At 38.5% G+C, this 24,814-nt stretch overlaps 1 protein-coding gene across 3 annotated transcripts in view; it reads right to left on the bottom strand.

The window, feature by feature from the left end:
- The window catches only part of grm8a (glutamate receptor, metabotropic 8a), a 230,335-nt gene that overhangs the window by 28,228 nt on the left and 177,293 nt on the right, over positions 1-24,814 (bottom strand). For all 3 annotated transcript variants that reach the window (XM_062443400.1, XM_062443401.1, XM_062443402.1), the window contains 2 exons: positions 16,312-16,515; positions 554-693 (listed from right to left, as the gene is read on the bottom strand). In XM_062443400.1, coding sequence (XP_062299384.1) covers positions 554-693; positions 16,312-16,515 — 344 coding nt within the window. The remainder of the gene's footprint in view (positions 1-553; positions 694-16,311; positions 16,516-24,814) is intronic.

The following is a 24,814-nucleotide window of genomic DNA, read 5'->3' as shown; positions in this document are numbered from 1 at the left end:
AGTTTGCGTGAATGCATGTGTGCGTGTAAGTCATGGATTGAGAAGCAGAACAAAGCTTGTGTGGATCTAATGCTCAGGTGTACACTTAGATTTCTGAATTTGTGTGTACAGCTTGTGTAAAGATGTGTGATCTTGTGTGGATGTGTGTTTCAGTGAGGCTGAGTATTTCCCTGCACAAGGCTTCCTGAGTGGAAGATCCACACTCTCTTGTGAAATAATCAATTCCAGCTACCTTCTTTTTCTGAATGAGAGCATTAACTCAAACAAATCCAGTAAAGTCCAGTAAGTGGGGATTTTCAATTCACGGCAGCTGCTCACAGTGATGTTGAACTTTTATTCTGCAAAGGAATTTCGTTTATAAAGCCTCTGAGACTTCAATAAAACATCTCAAATCAAATCTAAATATATTTTGAATCATCGTAAAGGCATTTTTCCTTTGTTACCCAAAAGTAAGTGACTACAAAACTTGAAGATTAGAAAAAAGTAGTTTCGACATGCAGTTTTTAAATTAAACGTTCTTGATTGTATTTGCTTGCGTGCGTAAAAATCTTACTTTCAGGTGTAGTTTATTGGTCCAGGAACCAATGACTCTGTACTCCGCAGTAGATCTGTTGGTGATCTGGTATTGGAAGATATCATATCTTCCTGGAGCGTCTCCATTCTCATTGAACACCACCGGTGTGCCGGCACTTCCTGGAATAAAGAGCAGTAGATGTTGGGGAGAGGGTCAGATCGGTCTTTTAATCTGGTACGACTACATATGGGTTTGTGCCCATGTGGCTCCACTTTGTATTGATCCCCACAGGAGCAACAGCAATTTCTAAGATGTAAAAAGGACGAAGTTAAATGATATTTGGTGGTTGAATCTTTGATTAAATAAGTATATGTATTCTTGTTTAGCAGCATATTCTAGGAATAAAAACAGATAGCTGAAGTCAGAGTGATGTCACCCCTTTCTTTGTTAATGTGGCAAAAAAGGGGGAACGCTGTCAGGGAACAGTGCAAAATACTTTCTGAAAGATAAGAGGTACAGATAAGCAGCATGAGAACAAACACCACTAAGAATTTCACAGATGTAAAAATCAAATACAGCAGTTTGTAACAGATTGTCACACATTAAGATGGCAAATTGCTTCAAGGAAAAAAGAAAATAAAGTATATTACATGCTAATATATACATATTTCATCATAATTGTGTTATATGTTTATGAATACACTGCTTCCTTAATGTGTAATATTCATATAGGAATATAGGAGATGACACATCATGCCTTTGCAGAAAGGCTTAAATACACAAATTGCATACATGAAGAACATATACATTTAATGAAGTCTTATTTCCTCAGGCAGTGTTTTCAGGAGTCGCTATAGAAAAGGCACTTACACCTTTAGTCTTTAATCTATGCTGAGTTGTACTTGCATATACGTGTGAGCGCTGAAGTGTGATGTGATTGAATCTGCACATGCATGGGTAAGTTTATGTGTCCTGTAAGCTTTGGTTTTCTCACCACCAATAAGGCTTAACACAAAGCTTTTATCCTTATCCTTTCCTGTCTTACTCACTTTCTTTCTTTTATGTAGCGATACAATCAAATCAAATTCAGAGTCCGTAGGATAAAGGAAATCCAATTACGGTGCACATGTGGAGAAAGCACTGCATTATGGAAATTCCACTTGTGTACTACAGTATAAGTCATTGATATGGTGGAATGATGCTGGGGATACCAACAAAAAAAAATGGTTACCCGTTTGTACCAAAGAGGAGAGACACAGTGTGAAGATGGAGATTGGAAAAGAAAAGTGAAAATAGCGACAGACAGGGAGGAGCGCTGGAGAGATGGAAACACTTGTGCCAAAAATGTACAGAAATAAGAAGAGTGTGTGGAACAGACTGCCCTGAATACATGTTATTTCCCACCTTTTAAATACCTTATAACCACCAAGAGTCAGCATAGCAACCTTCCAAAACACATTATGAAATTCAAGAACACCATAGCAACCACCTACTGTCCCAGAAAGGACTTGCGACAAACCAAAAAACACATCTGACCAGTTTCCCGGCAACCTTACCATACACCCTAATGACAAGTCAATACTCTGTTAAAGCACCACTGTAGCGACAACCTAGTCACATCCTCACAACCTACTTAGCAACCACAATGTTAGGCTAACCATGTAGCAACACCCTTGCGCTCTCATCCCTTTATCTACTTTCCTCTTCCTCTTTCCTTCATCTACTTCCTCCCTCTGCTCTTCGATAGTTCCATATGACAACATTGCTCCTCCCTTTCCTCCTCCTGAGCATACATGAAGCACAAATGGTTGTCTGTGGTTACCTCATCCTAGCGAGAAGGAGTCACGACAGAGGAAATGTAATAGTACTAGACTAGTACTACGACCACCAAATTTGCTTTCCTCTCTCTTCCTCATCTTCACTTGTGCTTTCATCGACTACAGTGTACTACAGTGTATCTGGTCTCCTTTTTATGAGAATTTCTTTCTACATCTCCTTCCAAATTTCCTACTGTCCTTCTTTCATTGTTGTGCCATTCTTACATCTAACATGTCTCTTTATACTTTGTCTCTCTTCTGACTTAATTTCTTAACTAACTATATTTTTCCTCTTTCTAAATTTTCCTCAATTCCTCACCTCCTAGCACTTTTAAAGCAGGATCAAATAAAAAAGGGAAGGAATTAAGTAAATGATAAAATCAAAGATCTTAAGATGCAGGGCTCATTGACAAGTTTGGTTAGTAATGACTGTGGCGTACTTTAGCTACTTGATTGGCCAGTCGGTGGGTGATGTCCATAAACGAATAAATAAGTTAAAAGGCATATTTCCCACCCAGTGATGAGCATGTCATCTGGTCCTCACCACTCGCCTATTGGCTGAGTTTCTTATTATTATTTTTCTTTTCACCAATAAGCACAGATGCTAATTTAGAATTAGTAAGTGACTAAAACAACTTGAGTGCAGAGCAGAGAAGTGCCGGCAGGTACTCCGAATTATGCAGAGAAAAAGCAGACTGTTCTGAAAGCAGTGGTTACCTTGAGTAGAAAATTATTACTAATCTCATTGTGTTTCCACCATTTTTGAGTAAGTAGGATAAAGACAGCACACTTTTAAAAGCAGTGGCAATTACTGCAAACACATATATAATAGGAATGACAGGAGCTGGCAGCATCTAACCAATATGTTGGAAAAACAGGTAGATGACAACCCCTCATCACTTCTGATTAATGTTTTGGTTTAACAGATGCATGGACAAGCTTACTGGCCTAATGAATTTCCATTTGGGTTTTGTTGTGTTTATTCAACATAACATTTACAGAAAAGGCTCACGCTGGCTAATCACCAATATGTGCAAATGGAACATGCAGATTTTAGTTAGTTATTAGTTATTTTAGTTATTAAAATAAATCTATAATTATTTCAATGAAAACATTTATGCACTCTATTATTGTCCCATATAATCATTTAATCTCAACAAAAATACCAATCTGTTGGGTGAGTAAGAGCCAATTATTGTTCCAACCAGACAAACGGAGAAGAAAAAAAATCATAATGTTATACGTGAATATGTTAATGTAGTCTGACTGCACTGTGTGTCATCAGTGTGGGAGTGTAGATATATCCACACATATAGATTTGCACTACTTCCTGCTTCACTTGGCGCAACCTTGAAAAATAAAAGATGTAGCTGTCGCCCTAGCAACACACCTCCACCTCATTCTGTAGTGACACCTATTATGTTCAGTAAGATGATTCACTGCTGAATGTTTCCGTCGCAACCTGAAACGTAACAATGGTACTTTAAGTTACATATTCAGCCTTGAAAACACAAACAAACGAGCACATTATTTGTATAACTTTATTGGACGATTTTGTGAAATAAGATGACCTATGTAGCCTTGTCTACATTTGTATGGAGTCTTTTTGTTTATTGTCCGAATGAAACCAATTCAAACTAATAATTATATTATGAAAAATATATTTTGATATGCCATACATCCCTATACATTATAGTCTTTTAATATCTTTATTGTACTTTTGTCACAAGACATATATTTAGTATTGCTGATAATAATGCCAACATTGCATCATACCTAAAATCATGTTATTCCTGTTCTGTGAGGTCAAAGATGTATATTTTTACTTATTTTATTTGCATTCATTATGCATAACCTAGAGTAAGCTGACCAGTGTCTCAATGTCTCAAAGAGGAGCTGATGTGTTAATTCATTGTGTTGTTTAACTTGCTCAGATTTAGGGAATTATTAGGGAAATTATCTCTGAATTTGAGTTTGTAATTCAGGGGAGGTCAGGTGCTCATGGGCTTGATGAGAATGGTTAATCTCTACCTCTGCTTGAGGGCATGGGGAGTGTCAGTGTGCATGTGTGTGTTTGTCGGTGCAATGAAATGTTTTTCCAGACCTGATTTATCTCTCTAGGTTTTCTCACAGCAAGAGCAGCAGCAACCCCTGCTGAAGTGTCCCCGAGCAAGATACTTTTTCCCCGCCTGCCAGAGGCGCCGCTCTGTAGCTTTTCCTGCCTTAGTTGGAGGCATTTCCGTTGGGGATCAAAATTAGAATATCACAAGAAACCTGAAACTCTCACAACTTTCCTCTCAATTTGCAAAGGAAAGCTCACGTCATGGCATTTTGCTTCATTAATGTAATACAACATCTATTAATGACTGAAAGATGTCATGAAGTAATGTCATGTCAGTTTAAGTTGAATTAAAATGGTCTTGCAGAGGGAGATAAGAGTAAAACAGTTACACAGGGAACAGGAAAGTAGATGAAGAATTTATTTGCCACTAAGTTCAAATACATTCAAACCAATCTGAATCACATTAATCCAAGAAAGAGCAAGCGCTGGAGAGGAGGAGTGACGAAAAATAACAGGAATACGAGAAGAAAACTGAGCAAGGCAGCAGAAACGCCTGAACCCTTAGCCAGCTTAACAGCCACAGCTAGACAGCGGAGGAGAAAAAGGGAAAAAAGATCAAAAATAAAAATAAAAGAGTGACAGAGGAAGTTAGAAGTAAAATAGGAGAGTAAGCAGGTCTGCGGGAAAGCATCAAACTCTGTCTATCTGACGGATAGACGCAGAGACACATGGATCGACTTAAAAGCAAAGGAAGAGAGAGGGAAAATGAGGATGACATGAGAGAATGTGTGTGAATATCACATAGCAAGGCAGCTGAAAAATAGTCTAAACTTTCTTAGTTTGACAGAAAGGGAAAGAAAGCAGAATTTTGGGGTGGGGTGGTGGGCAGAGTGGTGGAGAGAACTACAGAATGTGCGAGAGTATCAATTAGCATATAGGCCGTAAAACAACCCCGTCTGACAGAGATAGAATGAGGCAGATGGAAGGAGAAGGGCCAGGGGACAGAACGGGAGTGTATGAATAGCCTTAGACCCCTCTCTGTTGCCGGAGCCGAAGAAACACTGAGACAAAAAAAAGGGGGAAGAGATAGATGGATAGGGAGAGAGAGAAAGAAGAAGGGCTGTTGAAAAAGCCCTCAGCCTTGCCTGCTTCACTTTAGAAACACTAAGGACGAATCGCAAGTTTTCTCACCAGAGACTAAATGTTTATGACGGGGAAATGCAAAAAGAAAAAAAAAACTAAACTGCAGCGTGCATTAATAAAACATGTGTCTGTGTGAGTTTATTTTTTTTATCTATTTTTTTGCCAACAGGCTCCCATCTGTGTGCTATGCATCGATAGCGCTAATAGGGGAGAAAGAACGGACAGAAACAGGCAAAGGGATACAAACGGACAGAGAGAGAAACACAAAAAGCAAGCAAGAAAACGTCAGAAGAAATGAAATAATGAAGCCTGAACTCATCACACAAAAACAGTCATTTTCATAGTGGTCTCAAGAGGAGGAGGTAACCCAAACTGAGCAGCTGGTTAACTCCAGTCCTCATTGCTGAATTCTGCACTCCTCTCTCCTCCTTTCTGGATTTTTCCATCACATAAATTGACTTTTTTTTTTTTGCAGGCTGTTTGCAGTCTTCTCAGAGCCAGTTTTCACTTCTTGCTATAAAACTCTCCTTACGGCCATTCCTCCCCTCCTTCCACAGCAGCTGTTTCTCTTTCCTCCTCTCTCCTTTTCAAAAGCCTCTTTCACCACTCCATCTCTCTCTCTCTCGCTTTTTTTTAATACCTCTTAGCCTTGCTTCATCCCATCACTCTCCATCTAAAAAACTTCAAAATTTTTCTCCTTTCCTTTTACTCTATGCATTTCTAAAGCACTCTAACTTTCCCTCCTGCCCTCTGTCTATCTGTCTATTCCTCCCTTTAAAATCATCCTCTCCTCCTCAGCCTCTCTGTTATCACAAGGTCTTGTCTGAGCAGGGGAGAAAAAAAAAGAAAGGCAGGCAAAGAGCTAGTTTGTCTGAAAGAAACAGAGCAGATAACAGAGCAAGGCAAAAGAAACAACACATGTTTGAAGAGGATCTAAATGGTCTTGACTGTGAATATGAATGAAACACTTTGGCTAAATAGTGAAAGTGAGATGAAGATGGAGGGAAAGAACAAAGGAAAGAGTGTCAAGAAAGTGTATAAAAAGATAGAATACTTACTAAAGAGACACACTCTGCACACTTGATACACATGCAGAACGCAAGAAAGCTTTGTATGACAATCTCTAGTAATTAAACCAAACTAATTTAAGGGGGCCTCCATTTATGTCATGATTTGCATTCACTGCAGTCTTTGAGAAAATAGGAAAGAGAAAGGGGAAGGAAAATAAAGTAGAGAGGGCCACTATTGTTGATCAAAAGAGACAAAAGAGCCTGAATCGGTGGATAGAAATACAATTTGGAGCAAATAAAAGCGAGGGAGAGGAGAAATAAACAAAACAAGGGACAAGGAATTACATTACCAAACTTGTCAGAGGAGAAGCGGTGAGGAGGGGTGAAAGGAGCACAAGAGTAGTGCTGATATTAGACTGCTTTCAGTGCTGTGTAGTAAACAATGAGTCTTTTTCCAAACAGTAGTCCTATGGGATGTCATGTTGTTTGTGTGTGGGAATGCATCACAGATTAGGAATGATTTCCAGACTTTTTGAATTCATGTCTGCGTGTTGATTGGCGTTTAAAGGGCCTTCAGCACAAATTACATATATTTGAAAGTGCATGTGCATTCAAACACACGCACACACATAACAGCATACACTCATAGTTCTCCATCCATCGCTAATATGTTCCTCCTTGTCCTTTTGTCCCAACATTCATACATCCTAACCCAACACACAACATGGCATGGTATGACAGCACATAATCAGTCGGTTATGTGTGTCTTTGCTCACACAATGCCGAGTCTCAGCTTATTAGGTGTGCTTGTATTTTTCAGTTTGTAGAACTGTGACAGACTCACATTTGTTTGGTTAAATCTAATCTGTGTCAACAAGACATTCCTGACTATATGGCATACAAACAAAACGGGGGGGAAACTGTACAGGTGCGAGATTTAGTGGTGTCTTATAGAATATGCAATAACAAATTATTATTCCTCATTTCCTCAAACTCAATTCAACTCCAGCTCTGGGTTGTTTTTGTGTGTATGTGGATGCATGTCTTTCTGTCTACTGTATTCATGTTGGCTCTCCGTCTGATTGCCTTTTATATCTGCCTATTCTTATTCTGTTTTCTTATCTAAAATTGTATTCAGCAGATGATCCCCTTGCAGAAATTAGCCTATTGCAGTGGCAGAAAGGTAATGTGTAACACTGAAAGTGAGAACAATGAGAAGAATACATAACAAGAAAAGACTATATGGAGAAATAAAGGCTATGTACAGTATATGAAAACAGACATAAAATATCATCAGTCAATTCAGTGTCATTTCATTGATGGTATGCGTTCTGACTTTTTCTACTATTACATTGCATCTGTTTGTACTGTCTGTCTGTCTAATGTCCACGACGGCTTGCACAGGCTTTATTCAGAGTTTGCGGTGAACGTGAATTGACCTGTGGAGTGTTCACAGCAGGGGAGTCTTAACAGGTGAAGCAAGATGATACCACCTGTTTAACTTTATGTCAATAATCTCTTACTTACTACCTGCTGCTTGTAAGTGAGCAACAGGTAGTAAGTAGAATATTATATGTGAGTCTGAAGAGTCATGTGAGTGGCTGTTTGACAGATTGACAGAAATGAACCCACAGAAGACTTGTGTACAATAGCTTTGCAATGTATGGTATTAGATTTTGTATTTTCTGATATATGGGTTATACTACTATAATACATTTGATCAATAATGATATAATGTGTTGTAATACTGTGATATAATTTAAAGGAACTGACATATAGGGGAATAACATTAACTGCTTTCTTCTGTAGAGCTAGATGACAGGTGTGACAGCACTGTCATGACAGTTAAGTGTAAGGCTCAGGATAGTCAAATACAAGGCTTAGACGTCCACTTAAAAAAACTTCCACTGCATCAAATGTCCACAAAGAGAGCATTACATGAAGATATTTCAATACAAACTCTCCAGAACTATGTACATGAATAGCACTTCTGTATAAATTGGAGACCTTCGCTGTTTAACCAATTCCTTGAGCATAACAAAAGGCTCAATGTCAGATAGAGATGCTGCTTAAGGGTTCATGAATAAATTTACTAGTAAATTTATTCATGAACTAGTACTAGTACTAGTAACAGTACGCCGGTAAATTAGCAGGAATGTGATTAGATGTTCTGCATTGGTTGACAAAGTCTATTTAACTTTCTTCCTTCTCTCCTCTTCTTCCTTTCTCTAACATTAATTCCCAGATGAAAATCAGACATTGTTTCTTTCTCCATCCTATCTTAACAAAGGTTGCCACGACCCAGGAAAGTTTAGCATCTGAGTTTGAAGACCTACTATTTCACCATTTATTTCTCTATTTGTCTGTCTGCCTCCTCCACTATCTTTCCTTAATGATGGATATGCTCACTTACAGTTTTTAAAGCATCTTTCTGTCCCTCTCTAATGTCATACTCAATATAATAAAAAAGTCATCCTTCTCATTGTTTTCTCTTAGTTTCTTGCTGCTCAAAGTCATCATGCCCTGGAAACATTTGATATATCCCAGTCAGCACATCTGTCTGCCTCTCTCCCTTCCTCTTTTTTTGAAGGTCATGTTACTCAGCTAGTCTTCAAGTATTTCATGCCACCATTTTTCACATTTACTGTTGTATGTACTGAGTTTATCTTGATTTTTCTTTATTTGCCCATTTGATACTTTAAATGACTCTTTCTTCTCTTTCTGTTAACTTCTATTCAAAGCTGTTATCAGCCACGTAAAGTTCATGTTTCTTTTATGGCTCTTCCCCAAAACGTCCTTGTTCTCATAGTTCTTAACGCTGGCTTTGTCAGTCAAAACACATTTCAGCCAAAAAAGGTTTATCTAGCCAGCTGTCCATCTTTATTTCTCCTCTTGTTTTCCAACTCCTTCCCTGACCATGACTCCATATGCACTTCCTTCCATCTCACTTCCAGTCATTATGCCCAGGTACACTCTCTACTCCCATAACCCTCTCTGTCTCCTTTGCTGACTTTTCTTCTTTCCAAGATCATTAGAGGCCGGTCAAGTTCATAATCTCCAAACAAGTTACTCCACCACCACTGCCCACTGTCTCTGTTTCACTGAGGTCACTTTGAGCAAGCAAGCAAGCTTCACCCCCCCCCAATAAATCCTTCAATTCTCTTATCCTTCTCTCGCCAGCACAGTCCCTCCCTATACTTCTCTCTCGTTGTCTCTCTTTCTCTACCTGAGGTTGTACAACCAGGTATGGCGTTCATCATCTCAAAATCAAGCTGTTCTAATTAGTGCATGTCAGTTCCCATGGTGATGTCCATCTTGTCTCCTGGCAGGAGAAATAACCTGGCTACGGTGAGATCACAATGAAGATTTTTCTTGCATCACACACACACACACACACACACACACACACACACACACACACACACACACACACACACACACACACACACACACACACACACACACACACACACACACACACACACACACATAAAAACATTCTGTTTGACTCCACAGGCAAGAAAATTATATATTATGGTGCAGACACAGACTGCAGGGAGGACACATATGGACGCACCAACTGGACCAATGAACACTCTGACCAGTAGGTCATGTGGTGGGTGACTTACTGCAAACTGGACAGCACTTGATTTTTGCTCAGCTGTTTTAAACATAGCAGCTGCATCACACATTTTGATTCATATTTGATCAGCTGTGTCTAGTTTGATAGTTTGAACTGAGGTCTTCACGCTGGTGGTGTTTCTGCTGGACGGACCTCATTACATAAAGTTGAGGCTGAATCGTGATTATGCAAATTCAGATATGACGGTTGGTCGACGTGACATCTTTCAATGGATCCGGCTGTCTCCACCATTAGTCAGATGTCAATAATATAAACGTATCTGTAAGTGTAGGTCAATCTGTTCAAAACTATTAAATCATTGCCCAAAATCCCCTGAAATTCACATGAAATTAAAATCTAAATGTGACAATTTCCTCAAAACCTGAAAAAAAACTAAACCAAAACTGAAAAGGCAAGAAAATATGTGCAAACTTTAGTCTTCAGTTGATGATTCAGTGATGGTGGCAGTGGGAGTGGGAGTAGAAATGAAAGGAGGAAGAGAGAACACAGGAGTGACAGAGTCTGACAGAGGACTAAGTGGAGAAGGGGGGGGGGGGGGGGGAATTGTAAAAGAGAGACAATGGAGAGAGTGACGTAGAAAAGGAAGGAGACAACTGAAGGACAGGGACATTACAGGAAAAGAAAAGAGAGTTAAGAGTTCGAGTTACAAGCGAGAAAGAGTGACCGAGCGAGAAACATTAGCAAGGTCTTCATTGAAAAGCCTCTTTGTGATGTACTCATAACCAACAACCAAGCCAGCTGAGGGTGACTTGGCAAAGGTGATTTGTGTAGGCGACCACAACTTGTATTTGAATCTTTTTTACTGCAAAGACTCGCTCTGAGTTAGAAATAAGTGAGCAAACAAAAAAGTGTGTTCTAGCAAATAAACTCGAAAAACAACACACATTGGTTAAATTGTTTTGTTTGCTGTGTGTGTTGAAGTTGTTTAAGTTCCACCTTTTCAAATTACTTTTACTTTGCAGTTCAGGACTTCAGGTTCTAGCTACTGGAGACTGCTGAACATATCTATGCTTTTAGTTGCTATTTTGACTTTTTCAGGTAGTTTTGGTTTTTAGAAAACAATTTCAAATTAGAGAAAAGAACAACACAGATTATAAGGTCAAAATGCCCTTCTATCTTTAAAACAGGAGTTAATCAGGAAGAAACCTCTGATTGTTCTTTGATTGCTGATTGCTCTGCCCACTGCAGCATGACGTTACAGTCTCTAGACTAAAGCTTTCGTTTTCCCTCTTTATGATAATTTTGTCTGAATTTTTACCACAACAGTACTCTGGTGTTGCATTTCTGATTTAACACACAGTAAGTAAACTAATGCGAGTGAAAGCTCAGAAAAGGCTTGCAAGAAATCCTCAGGTGAAAAAGTTACCCTTTTTTTTCTATACAGTTTTTTTTGCTGTCGTTTTGTATTCCACTGATCATAATAAATCTGCTGTGTGTATGCATTAGCCTCTTAGTTTTTCCGCATGCTTTTTATGTGCACAAATGTGTGTGTTGGCCCGGATAAGCCAATAAACTTGCCAGCAAATAAAAGCTGGACAGCATGGTGTTGGTGTTGCTGCTCTAAGGTTTGTTTCCTTATACTCACGCTGCAATGCACCAGTCCCTGTTTGTTTGTTTGTTTGTTTGCATTTATGTGTGGTGTCAGGCATGTGATTGGCAAAAGGACAAAAAAGCAGGAAAATATACACCATACACACACACACACACACACACACACACAATCTGTCCTTAAAAACAGGTATGATCAAACTGTTGGTGGCTCAACTATGGAATAAGGGTGTTAAAGTATGACCCAGTTCAAGAACGTATTTGGAAAAAAAAAAAATAATAATAATAATTTCATTTATGTATTTATTTTAATCTTCCCACATGTGCTATATGTGTGGTTGCAAATGTTGCAAATAGCCTTGCTTGGTTCTCTAATTTTGCTGAAGCAATTCAATGAAAAGGTTTTTCCTTCAACTTGGACAGTCTCCTGCAACCAGCTCCATTTAAACCAGTTCATGACCCCCTCATCACCAAATTGTACATCAGGGCTGTTCAGTGCTACCTGGCCATGACTTCAGGTATGCTGGAAATCAAGAGAAATGGAAATTATCTTTAGAATGTAAGAGGAGTCAGTTTCCTGCATGTGATCTGACAGAGAAAACAGGATAAATTATTTCTAGTGCTGTAATTACATAAATAATCTATATCGAAATAATGTACTTATGTTTACATTTAGTTACTTGACTATTTGTGTCTGTTGACTAAAGTTCTTTCTCATATACAGTAAGTAAAATAATGAGACTTAAAGCTCTGAAAAAGCTATGCGAAAAGTAGAAAAACTATATACAAGTTAAAGTAAAACTACATGTGATCAAATGACTTTAATTTACACAATTCCAGCATGTCTCCCCACTGGCTCAGGTACAGCCATTATTACTTTAGCCTGCTTTGGAAACAGCAGGACCAGATATCAGAACCACTGGACTGATGGAGTCCACTGTGGATTTGCCTGTGTTGTTATCATGGCCACACTTTAAGAGATGCTACACCTGCTCTCACTTGTTGTACTCATTACAACAACCAACATGGTGCCAGTCTCCTTCCTCCCACTCACTGCTGTCCTTTTAAAAGTGCAAAGAAACATTCTTTTGTAAAAGAAAAAATCTAATCACTCCCCACCACCACCACCACCACCACCACCCAATTTATTTACAGATCTGCATGATTCACCTGGGTCACATTTTCAGGTCGGAAAATCCGGGTCACACATCCCTGTGTGTTTGTCCGTTCAGTGTTTCTGGGGTAATTCTGGTTTAGATTTTAAGGTAGGCTCTTATATATAAGAGTAACATTTTTTGAATATAAAGATATATTACCTCAATATGTCTAACAGTGGAAAGACACTAAAATAATTATACATATTTAAATGTGTTTCATTGCACATATTTTTCTGTACAATTTTCGATTTGTAGTAGGAAAAAACATACACATTAATCCAAAGCAAATACTGCTTGTATACATTATTGAATGTTAAATGATATTGCTGCAGGACAGATCTATCTTGTTATCACAGAGGATTAACCAAGTTTCTCTTTAGACAGAATATGACATCAATATAAATGAATTTCAACTATTTTACATGAGGGAGAGAAAGTCTTGGGATGTTCACCTCTAGAACCAAAAGGACTTTTCTAATCAGCTCTTTGTTGCACTTCTTGTACAGTAAGCTTGCTTTCCTGCACTGCTTTTCCCTTTTCTGTCACTCCTGCCTGTTAGGTTTCACTTTGTAAGTTAAGTCGGCTTGGTGCAGATCCAAGAGGAGAACAATCACTGCCCTAACAACTTGAAATTATCGCCTCTCTCTCACTCTGTCTTGTTCTCTCACTGCAGCTGCTTGAGAGCTGAGTTGGTATGGATCCAGCGAGAGCAGAGAGAAAAAGAATCCATGCTCCAGCAACTTTGACTCATCTCCTTCTCCTCCCTTTATGAGCCACAAACATACAGTGCGAGACAGAGCTACCCTCCATCTTTGCCCCATCCGTTTTTAGTGTTATCAATTTCATGTGGACCCTAAACAAGTTGATGACATACATACTTTTAATTGGAAGACACAAATACACCCAGGCATTTACACAGAAACACACACTTCTGTTGATGTAAAAAACCCAGATAGATGTAACTACGACATCCACCCACCACAACAAACCCCACCACTCTTCTCCTGCCCCTCAGACTAATGCAGTAAAGACCCAAGTCTATAAAACATTTAAAGAAAAATAAGGTTTCTATGTAAACTAAGAAGTTATTGCACTATAACTGTCATTATAAAGATGTGAAGAGTGCAGTTACAAGCTGTTTAAAGAAAAGCCTACATTTGCCAAGCCACCAAACCACCACTATAAATCATCTTGTGAAAAACTAATAATTATGAATGTATTATATATTATAACTCTTACAGAATCTGCTGCAAAATGTGCTCCTTGTAGATTTTATGGGTGGTATTTCACTTCTATTTTTTATTGCTATCCAAGCAATTCAGCTTACTAAGAAAAAAAAACTTCTTATTGGAAGCTGGAAATAAGTAATTAAAGGCAGGAAACTATACAGTGCCCAAAAAACTCAACTTTTGTTGAAGTTGACTTTTCTCTACAAAAGAAAAATGTGATTCCAAAAGATGCTGATTGGGATAAGGAGAAGATTCAGAAAATCCCAATGATTGCCTACAGATATTATATTATGATTTTCCAGATATACTGTAACTGCTGTTTGGCTAGTGCGAATCAGTATTAATGCAACTACAACAGTGCATTTTTCTTGAAGACATGAGTGATGAATATGATACATTTGAAAGTATTGTACTTACATATTGCCGTGATGAAGCCATAGACTGTCTGACTACTTCATGTTTAATTCCCAGCCTCTGGTAAAAATCTGTTCCATCCTCGCTTTCATTCTGACTCCTTTACATCAACGTTCAAGACCAAATCTTGAGCTTTATTTTTCATGTTTTATCCAACTTGATCATCTTTAATTTTAGTCTGCCAATGTGATGCATTTATGTGCTGGTTCGACACATGTCAGACTTGGGTGCAGGCTACCATTCACCAGCCTCCTTACTCTTTTATTATTCTTCCTTCACTCTTCCTACTTCCTTCTCAAGAAAAAATGACAGGATAGTGCTGTGTGTGAAGTGCACAATTATTTATTTATACCTTAGTTATTTTAAGACTTTCATGTCTTTGATGAGTAAATTATACATCTATAGAGATCTAAAATTTGACCAAAAAAAAATTCTGGCAGACGCAGTTACATGTGTGTTACATATTATACACTTTCTGTTGAGCCACCTGACACATTTGCAATGGCAGGTTCTCTCTTTATAACTTCCACATCAAACCATTATCCCCATATCATTTGAGCCCCATCATCTAATCTAGTATTTTATGCTTTCTCAAAACACTCCTAGGGACAATGACTTTAGGTAAATGAGTAAGGTTCAGTAATTCATTGGAGGATAAAGTTTGTGACCTTGTGGTTATGGGATGATTTCTTTACCCTCTAGGCGAGCAATAACAGAGAAACACACCTTCTGAAAGTGCAATCAGCACTTGACTGTGAATTGGTTTTTGACACTTGCAGCGATGGCCAACGGATAGGAAACACCGCTGCATATCTTGCACACATTCCCACACAGACGCACGTTTCAGGCAATTTCAATCTCACCTCTAAAACTAAATTAGACAAGCGTTTCTTTAATCCTCACAATAGGACTCCCTTTCTTTATCTTTTGCTTTCAAATAAGGTATTATGCATTCCATAAATGAGAAGGTGTACAGAAAAGGAGGTACAAGAGCATCGGGGGGGGGAAGGGATTAATAAGAGAACATTCAAATGAGGCGTCTGATATTATTACGAAGGAAATGAGTAAATGTTTTTGAACTGAATTTGTTAGGGGTGGAGGAAGTCATGGGAGAGAAAGTAGAAAAGAAAGAAAGTGACAGACCAAATCACCATCTATAATGAATTGAATATAAGCACATAGTATGTTTGGGAAAAGTCAAAAAAGAGTCTAACTTAATTTTGAAGGTGAAAAGCAATATGACATGCTTTTATGATAAGGATTAGACAAATCAGAAGTGGAGCTGGGCTTAGCTTTGTTAGAGTATGAGCTGAATTAGTCAAGTCAAGGTGGATAAACACTACAGGATTACTGCACTCTACTTAAGCATTTCTAGGTCCCAATTTGTCCTTTTTTTAAACTTTTCTGCTGCAAGAATAACCTAGAATGACCTAGAATGTTAAAAGTATAATAACATATGTTCTATTATACAGTACAGTGCATGCTTTCCAAAGGACATTTTGCTCAAAAGTAGGGAAATGTGAAATATTTTATGTCACTTTATGTTATTGCATCCATTTATATCTATTTATCTTTGGGTATATCTTTATGAATGTGTCAGCATGCATCTACCAGCATTTGAATGCATTTAAATGTAAAAACACTAAACACTAAATATTATGTTTTACTTACTGAAGCATCCTAGAGGTACACTGAACACATGCTTAGTGGTATATAGAATATATTCTATGGAGTGAAACCACAATGTAGATACCTATTCATTAAAAAGTCTCACCATTGAAGTTGACAGCACGGATGTAGCTGAGCAGCTCTTTGCCATCGATGCTGTTGGCCATGCGAGGGCAGAGACCCGGGTAGCCGTAGCAGAGGTCCCGGTGCATGCGGTGCAGAGCATGGGCCATGGCATACACCGCATCCATCACGAACTGAACCTTCCCTTCTTGTTCGTAACTGGAATCACGACCAACTTTTTCCAAACCTGAGAGAAGAAGATGAGAAGGGGGGGTTAGTGGTGGAAAGGAAGAAAATAGGAAAGGCTGGAAGTAGCACATTATTAGCATTTTAGATATTTTTGAATTCATACTCCATCTAGTTTGACTTGGGAGAAAGTGATAAAAGAGAAGAAAGACACAGGTTAAGAAATAAAAAAAAGAAATGAGAGGAAATCAAGAAAAACCCAAATGGGTAAAAAAAGAGATTGAAAAAGGGAAAGGAGCTGTGACCATCAGACAGGTAGCAGGGCACTTAGCCTTACTATGACAAATAATTCTTCTCAGTCCATTCTCGCCCTGGTAGCAAAGCTAGAGAGGAAAGAACATGTTCCTTTTTTACATCTTCTGAACCACTGATAATGGCATTTCCTTGTATGAGAGGAAGGTAAGGAAGTGTTCAGAGAAGACGGAAAATGTGTCCTGATTCTGACTGATGTCACATGGCTGTATTGAGAACTGTATATTCTATACATCTGATTATGATGTACAATATATATTTAGCTAATGGCTAAAACATTAGCACCATTTAAACACTCTCTCTAGTGTGTTCAGATCTTTTTATAAAGCTATGTGGCTTATCTCATTACTGCAGTGTAATGTACGAGTTCATCGAGTTTGCCATTTGCCTTTGAGCTTCATGCTTGTGTGCAGCACACATGCATGCACACATACACAAAACACACCAATAATAACCTTCCCAACTGCAATTTATTAACAGGGTTTATGAAACGACTCATTAGTATAATTAGCTCATGAAAAAAGAACAGAGTGAAAATAAAACCTCCTTGATCCATTAAGGTGGAAATCAGTAATTGATTGTGACATTCATTTTCTCTGGTTTTCATCAAGAGGTTCAAGGAGTGGAACTGGAAAAGAAAGTCCCAACATCTAGAATTCATTGTTGTTGTCTCTCTCCAAATATTCACTTTTTTCTAATATATTCCTCATCTTTATCTCATCACTCCCCTCTTTCATTCTCATACTTCATTTCTGCTCCTCTTGTATCCCTCTTCCTCATATTCTTTCTTTCCATCGTCCTTTCTTCTGTCTCATTCTCCTCCCTTGGCTTTATTCACCCCATACCCCACCCCTTTTTTTTCTTTTTTTCTTTTTACAAGTAGCAGTCACCTTCAGGCAGCGCAAACTGAATCAAACCCCATTTGGGCTGAGTTGAATTAACAAGAGCAGATGCCCTTTCATCAATAAGAGCATCCATAAGGAATTAATAGGGTCCTGAGAATGAAATCCAATCCACAGTTATAGAAACCTGTCAGGTGCTTTGTGAGAATTTCTGTATTTGAGTGTTTGCTGTTGTTGTTGTTGGTGGTGGTGGTGGTGGTGTGTGTGTGTGTGTGTGTGTGTGTGAGAGAGAGCGAGAGAGAGAGAGAGAGAGAGAGAGAGAGAGAGAGAGAGAGAGAGAGAGAGAGAGAGAGAGAGAGAGAGAGAGAGAGAGAGAGAGAGAGAGAGAGAGAGAGAGAGAGAGAGAGAGACCCAGTAGGAAGTTTGTCAGCATTGTCTCCATGCCAAGTGGTGCAACTAAGCCACTGATCATTCATTTCCTCTAAATCCCTGGGTAAATGGATACCTGTTAAGTGTGTGTTTGTGGAGTGAAAAGGCATACAGAAACGTGTCTGTGTGTGTGTATGTGTGTGTGTGCGTGTGTGTGTGTGCGTGTGTGTGTGAGAGAGAGAGAGAGAGAGAGAGAGAAAGACAGACAATGAAGTAGAGAACAAGAAACAGAGCTTGCAGAGGAAAGTAAAAACTTGGTATTCAACAGCATCACACACACAAACACACACACACACACGCACACGCACGTGCGCACCCTCTCACAGATCCTCCAGGCTGTTGTCACTAAAGGTCATTTTTTGTGTATATTAGGAGACAAAATAGATGGACTACCTGCGAGGAAAATGTAACGCTGGGTTATCTTGCTGCTAAATGGGGAAATTGTTATGAATTGGAAGTTAAGAACTTCAACCTGTTTCAGTTTGAGTAGTTGGCTGGACGAGTTTATTGATTTAATTGGGATGGACAAAGCAGCTGCTACACTAAGGCACTTTGATCCAGGCCTGGGGGGTCTGTGGGATATAATAAGGTTATATTTGAACTTCTTAACAGATTATGTGTAATGGCGTAGTTATTCAGGGATCCACCCACCCTCCTTTCACTTGTTTGTCTGTGTACTTCTTTGCATTTATGTTGTTCTGTTTTTTTTCTTCTTGTCATCTGTGTATGTATAGTGTTTGTATTAATAAAAGGGAAACTTATATATATAAAAAAATTTTTAAAAACAACCCCCCCCCCTTCCAACACACACACATATTACTGTCTCTGCCTAATAGATGCAACACCATGTACAGAAGACTCTCTGTATTCTCTGCCTTTGTGTTTTGACAGCGTTGTGTCTCCTACTGGTGCCCAGTATAACAACATCTGGCTAAGCTAGAGCAACTATTACCAGCCTGTGTAGAGATTTAAAACTGGCTGTATGGCTGCTTGCTTTGAGGCAATGCAGCATTGATTTCATGAGCACATACAGGGTTTTGATCCAGCGGGCTGTGGTTTGAGCAAAATGCATAACTAAGACTACCTGAAAAACTGCCTGCTCAAGGCAACAGAGTGAAACTGAGGGTCAAATCTATTGAGTCGTTTCCTAACAACCAGACATCTTACAACTTGTTGCTCATCAAACATGCTGTTTGGTGTATCTCTGGCTTTAATTTGACATTTCATTAGAAAACCAGCTGCACATATGACAGTAACCTTTATTTATCCAGTGAAGGTACGCACCTTTTGGCCAACAACCTGCTTGGCATTCATAATTACACACAATCACGTCTCAGTGGTCGCTGAGAGAAGGGAGCTCTTTTCTCATTAGCTCTCTGAAAATCTGGCCACATGCCCAGTTTCTAACCTCACAGCCATATCTGTATAGTGTTGTCCTTATTTTCTATTAGTGTTCAGCAAATGTGGTAGTGTAAAATATTCTTTATTTATTCTATGCACACACTCAAATCTCTCATGTTTTTGATTCTGGTCCAAAAAGATTTGTTGTAGTCTAAAAACATTGTGATGGTGTCTGATGGTGGCTGTACTTGCTAATGTTAGCATGCTACAGTAACATGCTAAACTAAGACGGTAAACATTACACCTGCTTAACATCAGCATGTAATCACTGTCATTGTGAGCACGTTAGCATGATGCAATGATACAGGCTAGCAGGGCACTTGATAATAAGATGTTTGGATTTTGAGCAGATATTCCTGCACCAGGATTAAAATGAAAAGGTTTTTTTTGTTTCTTTTATGAATACAAAAAGAATCACAAATTAAATCCATAATTACACCATTTGATACACTTTTTGCAGTGTGATTGCCTCTGGTCTGGTTTCTCTAATGGGACTCTTTCATTTCTAATATAAAACGTCCACACAGGAAAAACAATTGACTTTCCCGTATGGCCATATGGCTTATTGTCAAACCCCCCACACACACACACACACACACACACATACACGCACACACATACACGCGCACACGCACACGCACACACACACACACACACACACACACACACACACACACACACACACACACACACACACACACAGGCTGATTATGTGCATCATCTACTGCCCTGCTCCCAGTGCATCAGAGGGTATTGCAAAATACAGTTAAGAGACACAATCTCTAAAACTACTTAAATGATGATATAGTATACTTCTAACACACCACATCACAGCAAAGTGAAAAAATATAGATTCAAGCACCAGCTAAGTGGTCATTTGTGCAGCATTAACCAGAAAGCAATATATACAGGATCAGTAGAACAGAGCACCATGAAACATCTCTATACAGTCTCAATAATAAACAAAAAACCCTTGAGCTGGCTGCCTAATGTCCTGCCATAATCACAGATCTAATTATGCTAATCGACCATGAATAAAGCTAAACAAGACATTAATTAGCAGCAAATACCACATGGGTGGCATTTAAGTGATACCACACCTGGAAATCAATCTTTTTAGCAACAAACACTTTGCTCCTTTAGGCTCGAACAATTGCTGTTAAAAGTTTGCAGTTTCATCCATCACGGGAAAATGGTCCACGAGTAAGTAATTTTCAATTCTACGTAAACAGTATCTTAAACACCCACACCAATTCAGCACACATATTTTCAGATTATCGGTAAACAAACTGTTTTCAAATTGTAGCTTTGAAGCTCATGCAGTTAGCTACTTATGGTTGCTACATACAATTCATCACATTAAACAGCTTGAGCAGAAATTCAAAGGCAGTTATTATTTCTTTGGCGTTATTTTGGTTTTAAAAACTGGTGTTTGTAACATGCTGACCTCATGAATGGATAGATGAGAAGGTAATTATGTTGCAGTAAAGGTTTGAGACCTTTTTTATTACATTTGGATAATTTGACTATGGAAACTTGTAAATACTGACATACATATATATATATATATATATATATATATATATATTTATTTCCCCAAATACTATGATATAATGAGACCTATTTATCCTTAAAGGAAAAATATGTTGTGTGTATCTGCTGTTCAAGTGCTACTCTAAAGTTCTGTTAGTGATAAACTTCATTAACACCATTCAAGTGTTTATAAATGCAATGTTAAGAGGTGACAAGCTGCTATGTTCTTAATGTATAACTTACAAAGACAAAACTAGTACTCGGATGATCATTAAATGAAACTCAAATTGGTGAGGAAGAGACAGAAAAGGGGGAAATATCCTTTACAAATGTGCTCAGAATATGGACATCAATAGAGAGATATTGATGTAAGAATAGGTCTTGATATTTTAATGCTGACCCATGAAAATTACTGATGGCGGTCATTATTTTAATAACCATATTTGTGACTTTATTACTGTACGAAGAGGTGATATGTTTGCATTCAGCATTGGTGCACATGCCCATTGAGAGAGAAAAAAGTGCGACAAAATGTTTTACTTTGAGCCCTAGATCAACGTGTCATGAGATAATGAGAATTTCTCTCTGCTGTCCTTATGAGATGTGAAACGACACGATGCATCATTAATCAGCATATCGCAAGAAAATGCAATCCTGCCTTGAGACAGTTAAACGGCTGGTGCTGTTATGAGTGGGGGCAACTGGGGAAACACACTGTCTCTGTTTCCTGGGATTGCATCAGGTGTTGTAACCGGAGAAAGGGGTGTGTGTGTCCGTGTGTGTGTGTGCGTGCGTAAATTGTATAATACAATACAGCTTTTATTGGATCTGTCTACCCATTGTCTGCAGTCAGTTAACAGCTTGTCACATCAATTAAGTGGCCACAGATCCAATCATTTCATCTCTTTGTGTAATGCGTGCGCAGGTGCAAAATAAAAAGACATCTTTAACCGAGACTTTAACACATGAAAATGATACATTCATTAGAAAGCCTTCTTTTCTTTTTTGTGTGTCTGTTTGAAAATGAGAGATGAGTAAAGGAGAAACGGGGGACGAAGGTTGAGTTGGAGGCAGAGACAAATGGACAAAATGCTTGAGTGTTAATATGCACCCTGCATGTCATAACCTTTATACTCTTTTTCCTTTTTTTCAGCCAACATCTGCTAAATTAAATTCAGCCTTTCTGCTCACTGCTAATAATTTCAGAGACCACAGGCAGCTTGTTTGGTTAGCTGCTGCGTGGTAACAGAGGATTTTCAATCAGAAGTTTGAAAAAAAAAAAAAAACAGAAAAACAGATTTGAGAGGCTGAAGTAGAGATGAAAAGTAACTTTCATGTCTCATAAAAAATCTACAAACCAAAATCTGCATGAGGACACAATCATCTCCATATCTGCCCCTGAGTCATTTTCATATTTTATGGTTGATTATTTGTTCTTGTCGCATAGGCTGCATGCAAGAGACTCTGTTTAATAAGAGCCACAGGCATGGCAGAGACTTTGTTCAAAAATGACTTATGATGAAAGTTTTGTTTGATTTTCAAATGATCCACCATTTGGAATTTCTCAAGTTGAAGGTCTGCGAAAGGTATGATTAAAAGAGATCTTTTAAAATTAATTCACGGTGGCATTTTAGAATTATAATTAATCAATGTGAATGCTGCATTTTTAAACAGGCGCTCATTACGTATCTCTTATCCTACATGACACACCACTTGAATCGTCTAACCTGGCACTTCAACATCAATGTAGAGGTGGTGGTAATATGACTCACTCTCATGAGAACAACAGGGTCGCTGAAGAAAGCAGCGATCCAAATATAAACCCTTAAAAGTGACGTCTTGAATGGACCACTTAAAAGCCTGTAGTTCTTCTTTGCCCCCACCTGCATCACTGTACACGTCAACAGATATTGCAGGGTTGAAAATCAGCAAATAGTGATGTAGGCAAGCAGAATCTAGACCTGATTTGATTCTGATTTTGAAAGTATGTTTCATTGTTAAGAGCTGTGTCTATTAAGTTATACAAACACTTGTTCAGTCCCAGAACTTTAATGGCTCATTTGTGTTGAGGCTCAGCAATGAGACTGAAACCAGTAGAATATGTGCTTTAGTGCTTTGACAGTGAAGCCAATGCTGTGTCTAATATAAACACAAACCAATACATTAAAGCAGCGAGGTGAGGCTAATGTATAAATGCCGGCTAAGTGGTTTGATGGATGCCTTCATGGACCAGTGTGCTAGCCAGGTTTTACACACAGAGTGATTGATGGCACCAAGGATGACAGACAGACTAATGATTTGGACAAGCTCCTTAATTAAACATCAATTAGGAACACATATTCAATTCCCTCCTTTTCCACTCCTTTCCCCTAAAATAAGTCATTTATTTTCTTCCCTTTTTCTCTGTTTTCTCAGGCGGCCTCGCATACATGCATTCATTTTCCTTTTTAAGATGCGGATGCGATAAATTTGGGGATAATTAAATGAGAAAATGTATTTATAAACCACAGAATAATGCAAACTCAATTCAGATGGCGATGAATACATTTACATAAAGGTTGTTTAATTAGCGTTTCTCTCATTTATCAAACATGTCTGAAAGGCATCAGGGAGATGACAGAATAGGAGGATGCAGCCCACACGCACATCATAATTCATAGACGTTTATAAATCATTGTTGTAGCAATACACATAGAGCTGTTTTGCTGAAAGTTTTCATGTGTTATTGCTTTATATGTCACAACATTTTTTTTAAAAGTTGCACCCGCCCACACAAACACAACACACAAACACACACACACACACACACACACACACACACACACACACACACACACACACACACACACACACACACACACACACACACACACATAGTTCTCTTGTTATAACTGTACTCGTCTGGCTTTGAACTAGCTGCAGGGCTAATCTGCCAAGAAAGAAATGAATAATCAATAGGAAAGAATAGGAAATGAGCATCAGACAGAGATTCTGCTCTACATGATTTGACAAGAGAGCAGTGAAGCCAAGGGTTATGTCAATACACCGCAGCACAAATACCAAGTCATCTGATTGAATTCTCTGTGTGTGTATGAGTGTGTGCATGTGTGTGTGTGTGTGTGTGTCTAGGTGTTCCTTAATTGGTGCGTACATTTTTTTGAGTGGGCAGAATCTGAGATCAATGTCAAATATCATTTTAATATCATTCAGCTGGAGAGTATGTACAGTGTATGTGCCGAGCCAACAGTCAGATCAATAACATAAAAGTGTGGAAAAATCTGTCAAGGAGTCAAGCATCAATTTTCTGAGAATGTTGGTGCAATACATCAGTTTTTAACTAGAAAATATTGAAAGGCAGGGTGAAAGGACTTAGTTAAAAGCCTGGTTTGATGACTAAATGACTGATTGGGCAGCTTTCTTATACAGAATGTTTAGCCTATTATAACTTGGGTTGTATTTCAATAGTTTAGTTTATTACTATTTCTATGGGTTATATTTACATTGTAATTGCCGGAGTGGGAACATGGCATCATCGCTATAAAAACGTCAGATGAGACAAGATACACAAGTGGAAAATGATTAGGAAATGTTGTAAACAAGTAAACAGTTTAGAGCTGCAACATTTAGTTAATTAATCGATAGTTGCAAGCTATTAAATTAATCACCAACCTTAGATGGAAAGGAACACCTGCCACTGGCTAAATGCTGGTGAATGTGTTTTCATATCACTGCTTTCCTTCATTTTCCCTATGAAATGGGGCCTAACAGTGATTTGTGAGGACTTCTTACACACTGTGCACATGAAGCTACTGTTTAGTTTCATAAAATAAATTGCAGATACAT

The sequence above is a fragment of the Scomber scombrus genome, chromosome 22 (genome assembly GCF_963691925.1).
Source record: "Scomber scombrus chromosome 22, fScoSco1.1, whole genome shotgun sequence".
Classification (NCBI taxonomy): domain Eukaryota; kingdom Metazoa; phylum Chordata; class Actinopteri; order Scombriformes; family Scombridae; genus Scomber; species Scomber scombrus.
This window is presented reverse-complemented; position numbering and strand designations above follow the sequence as displayed.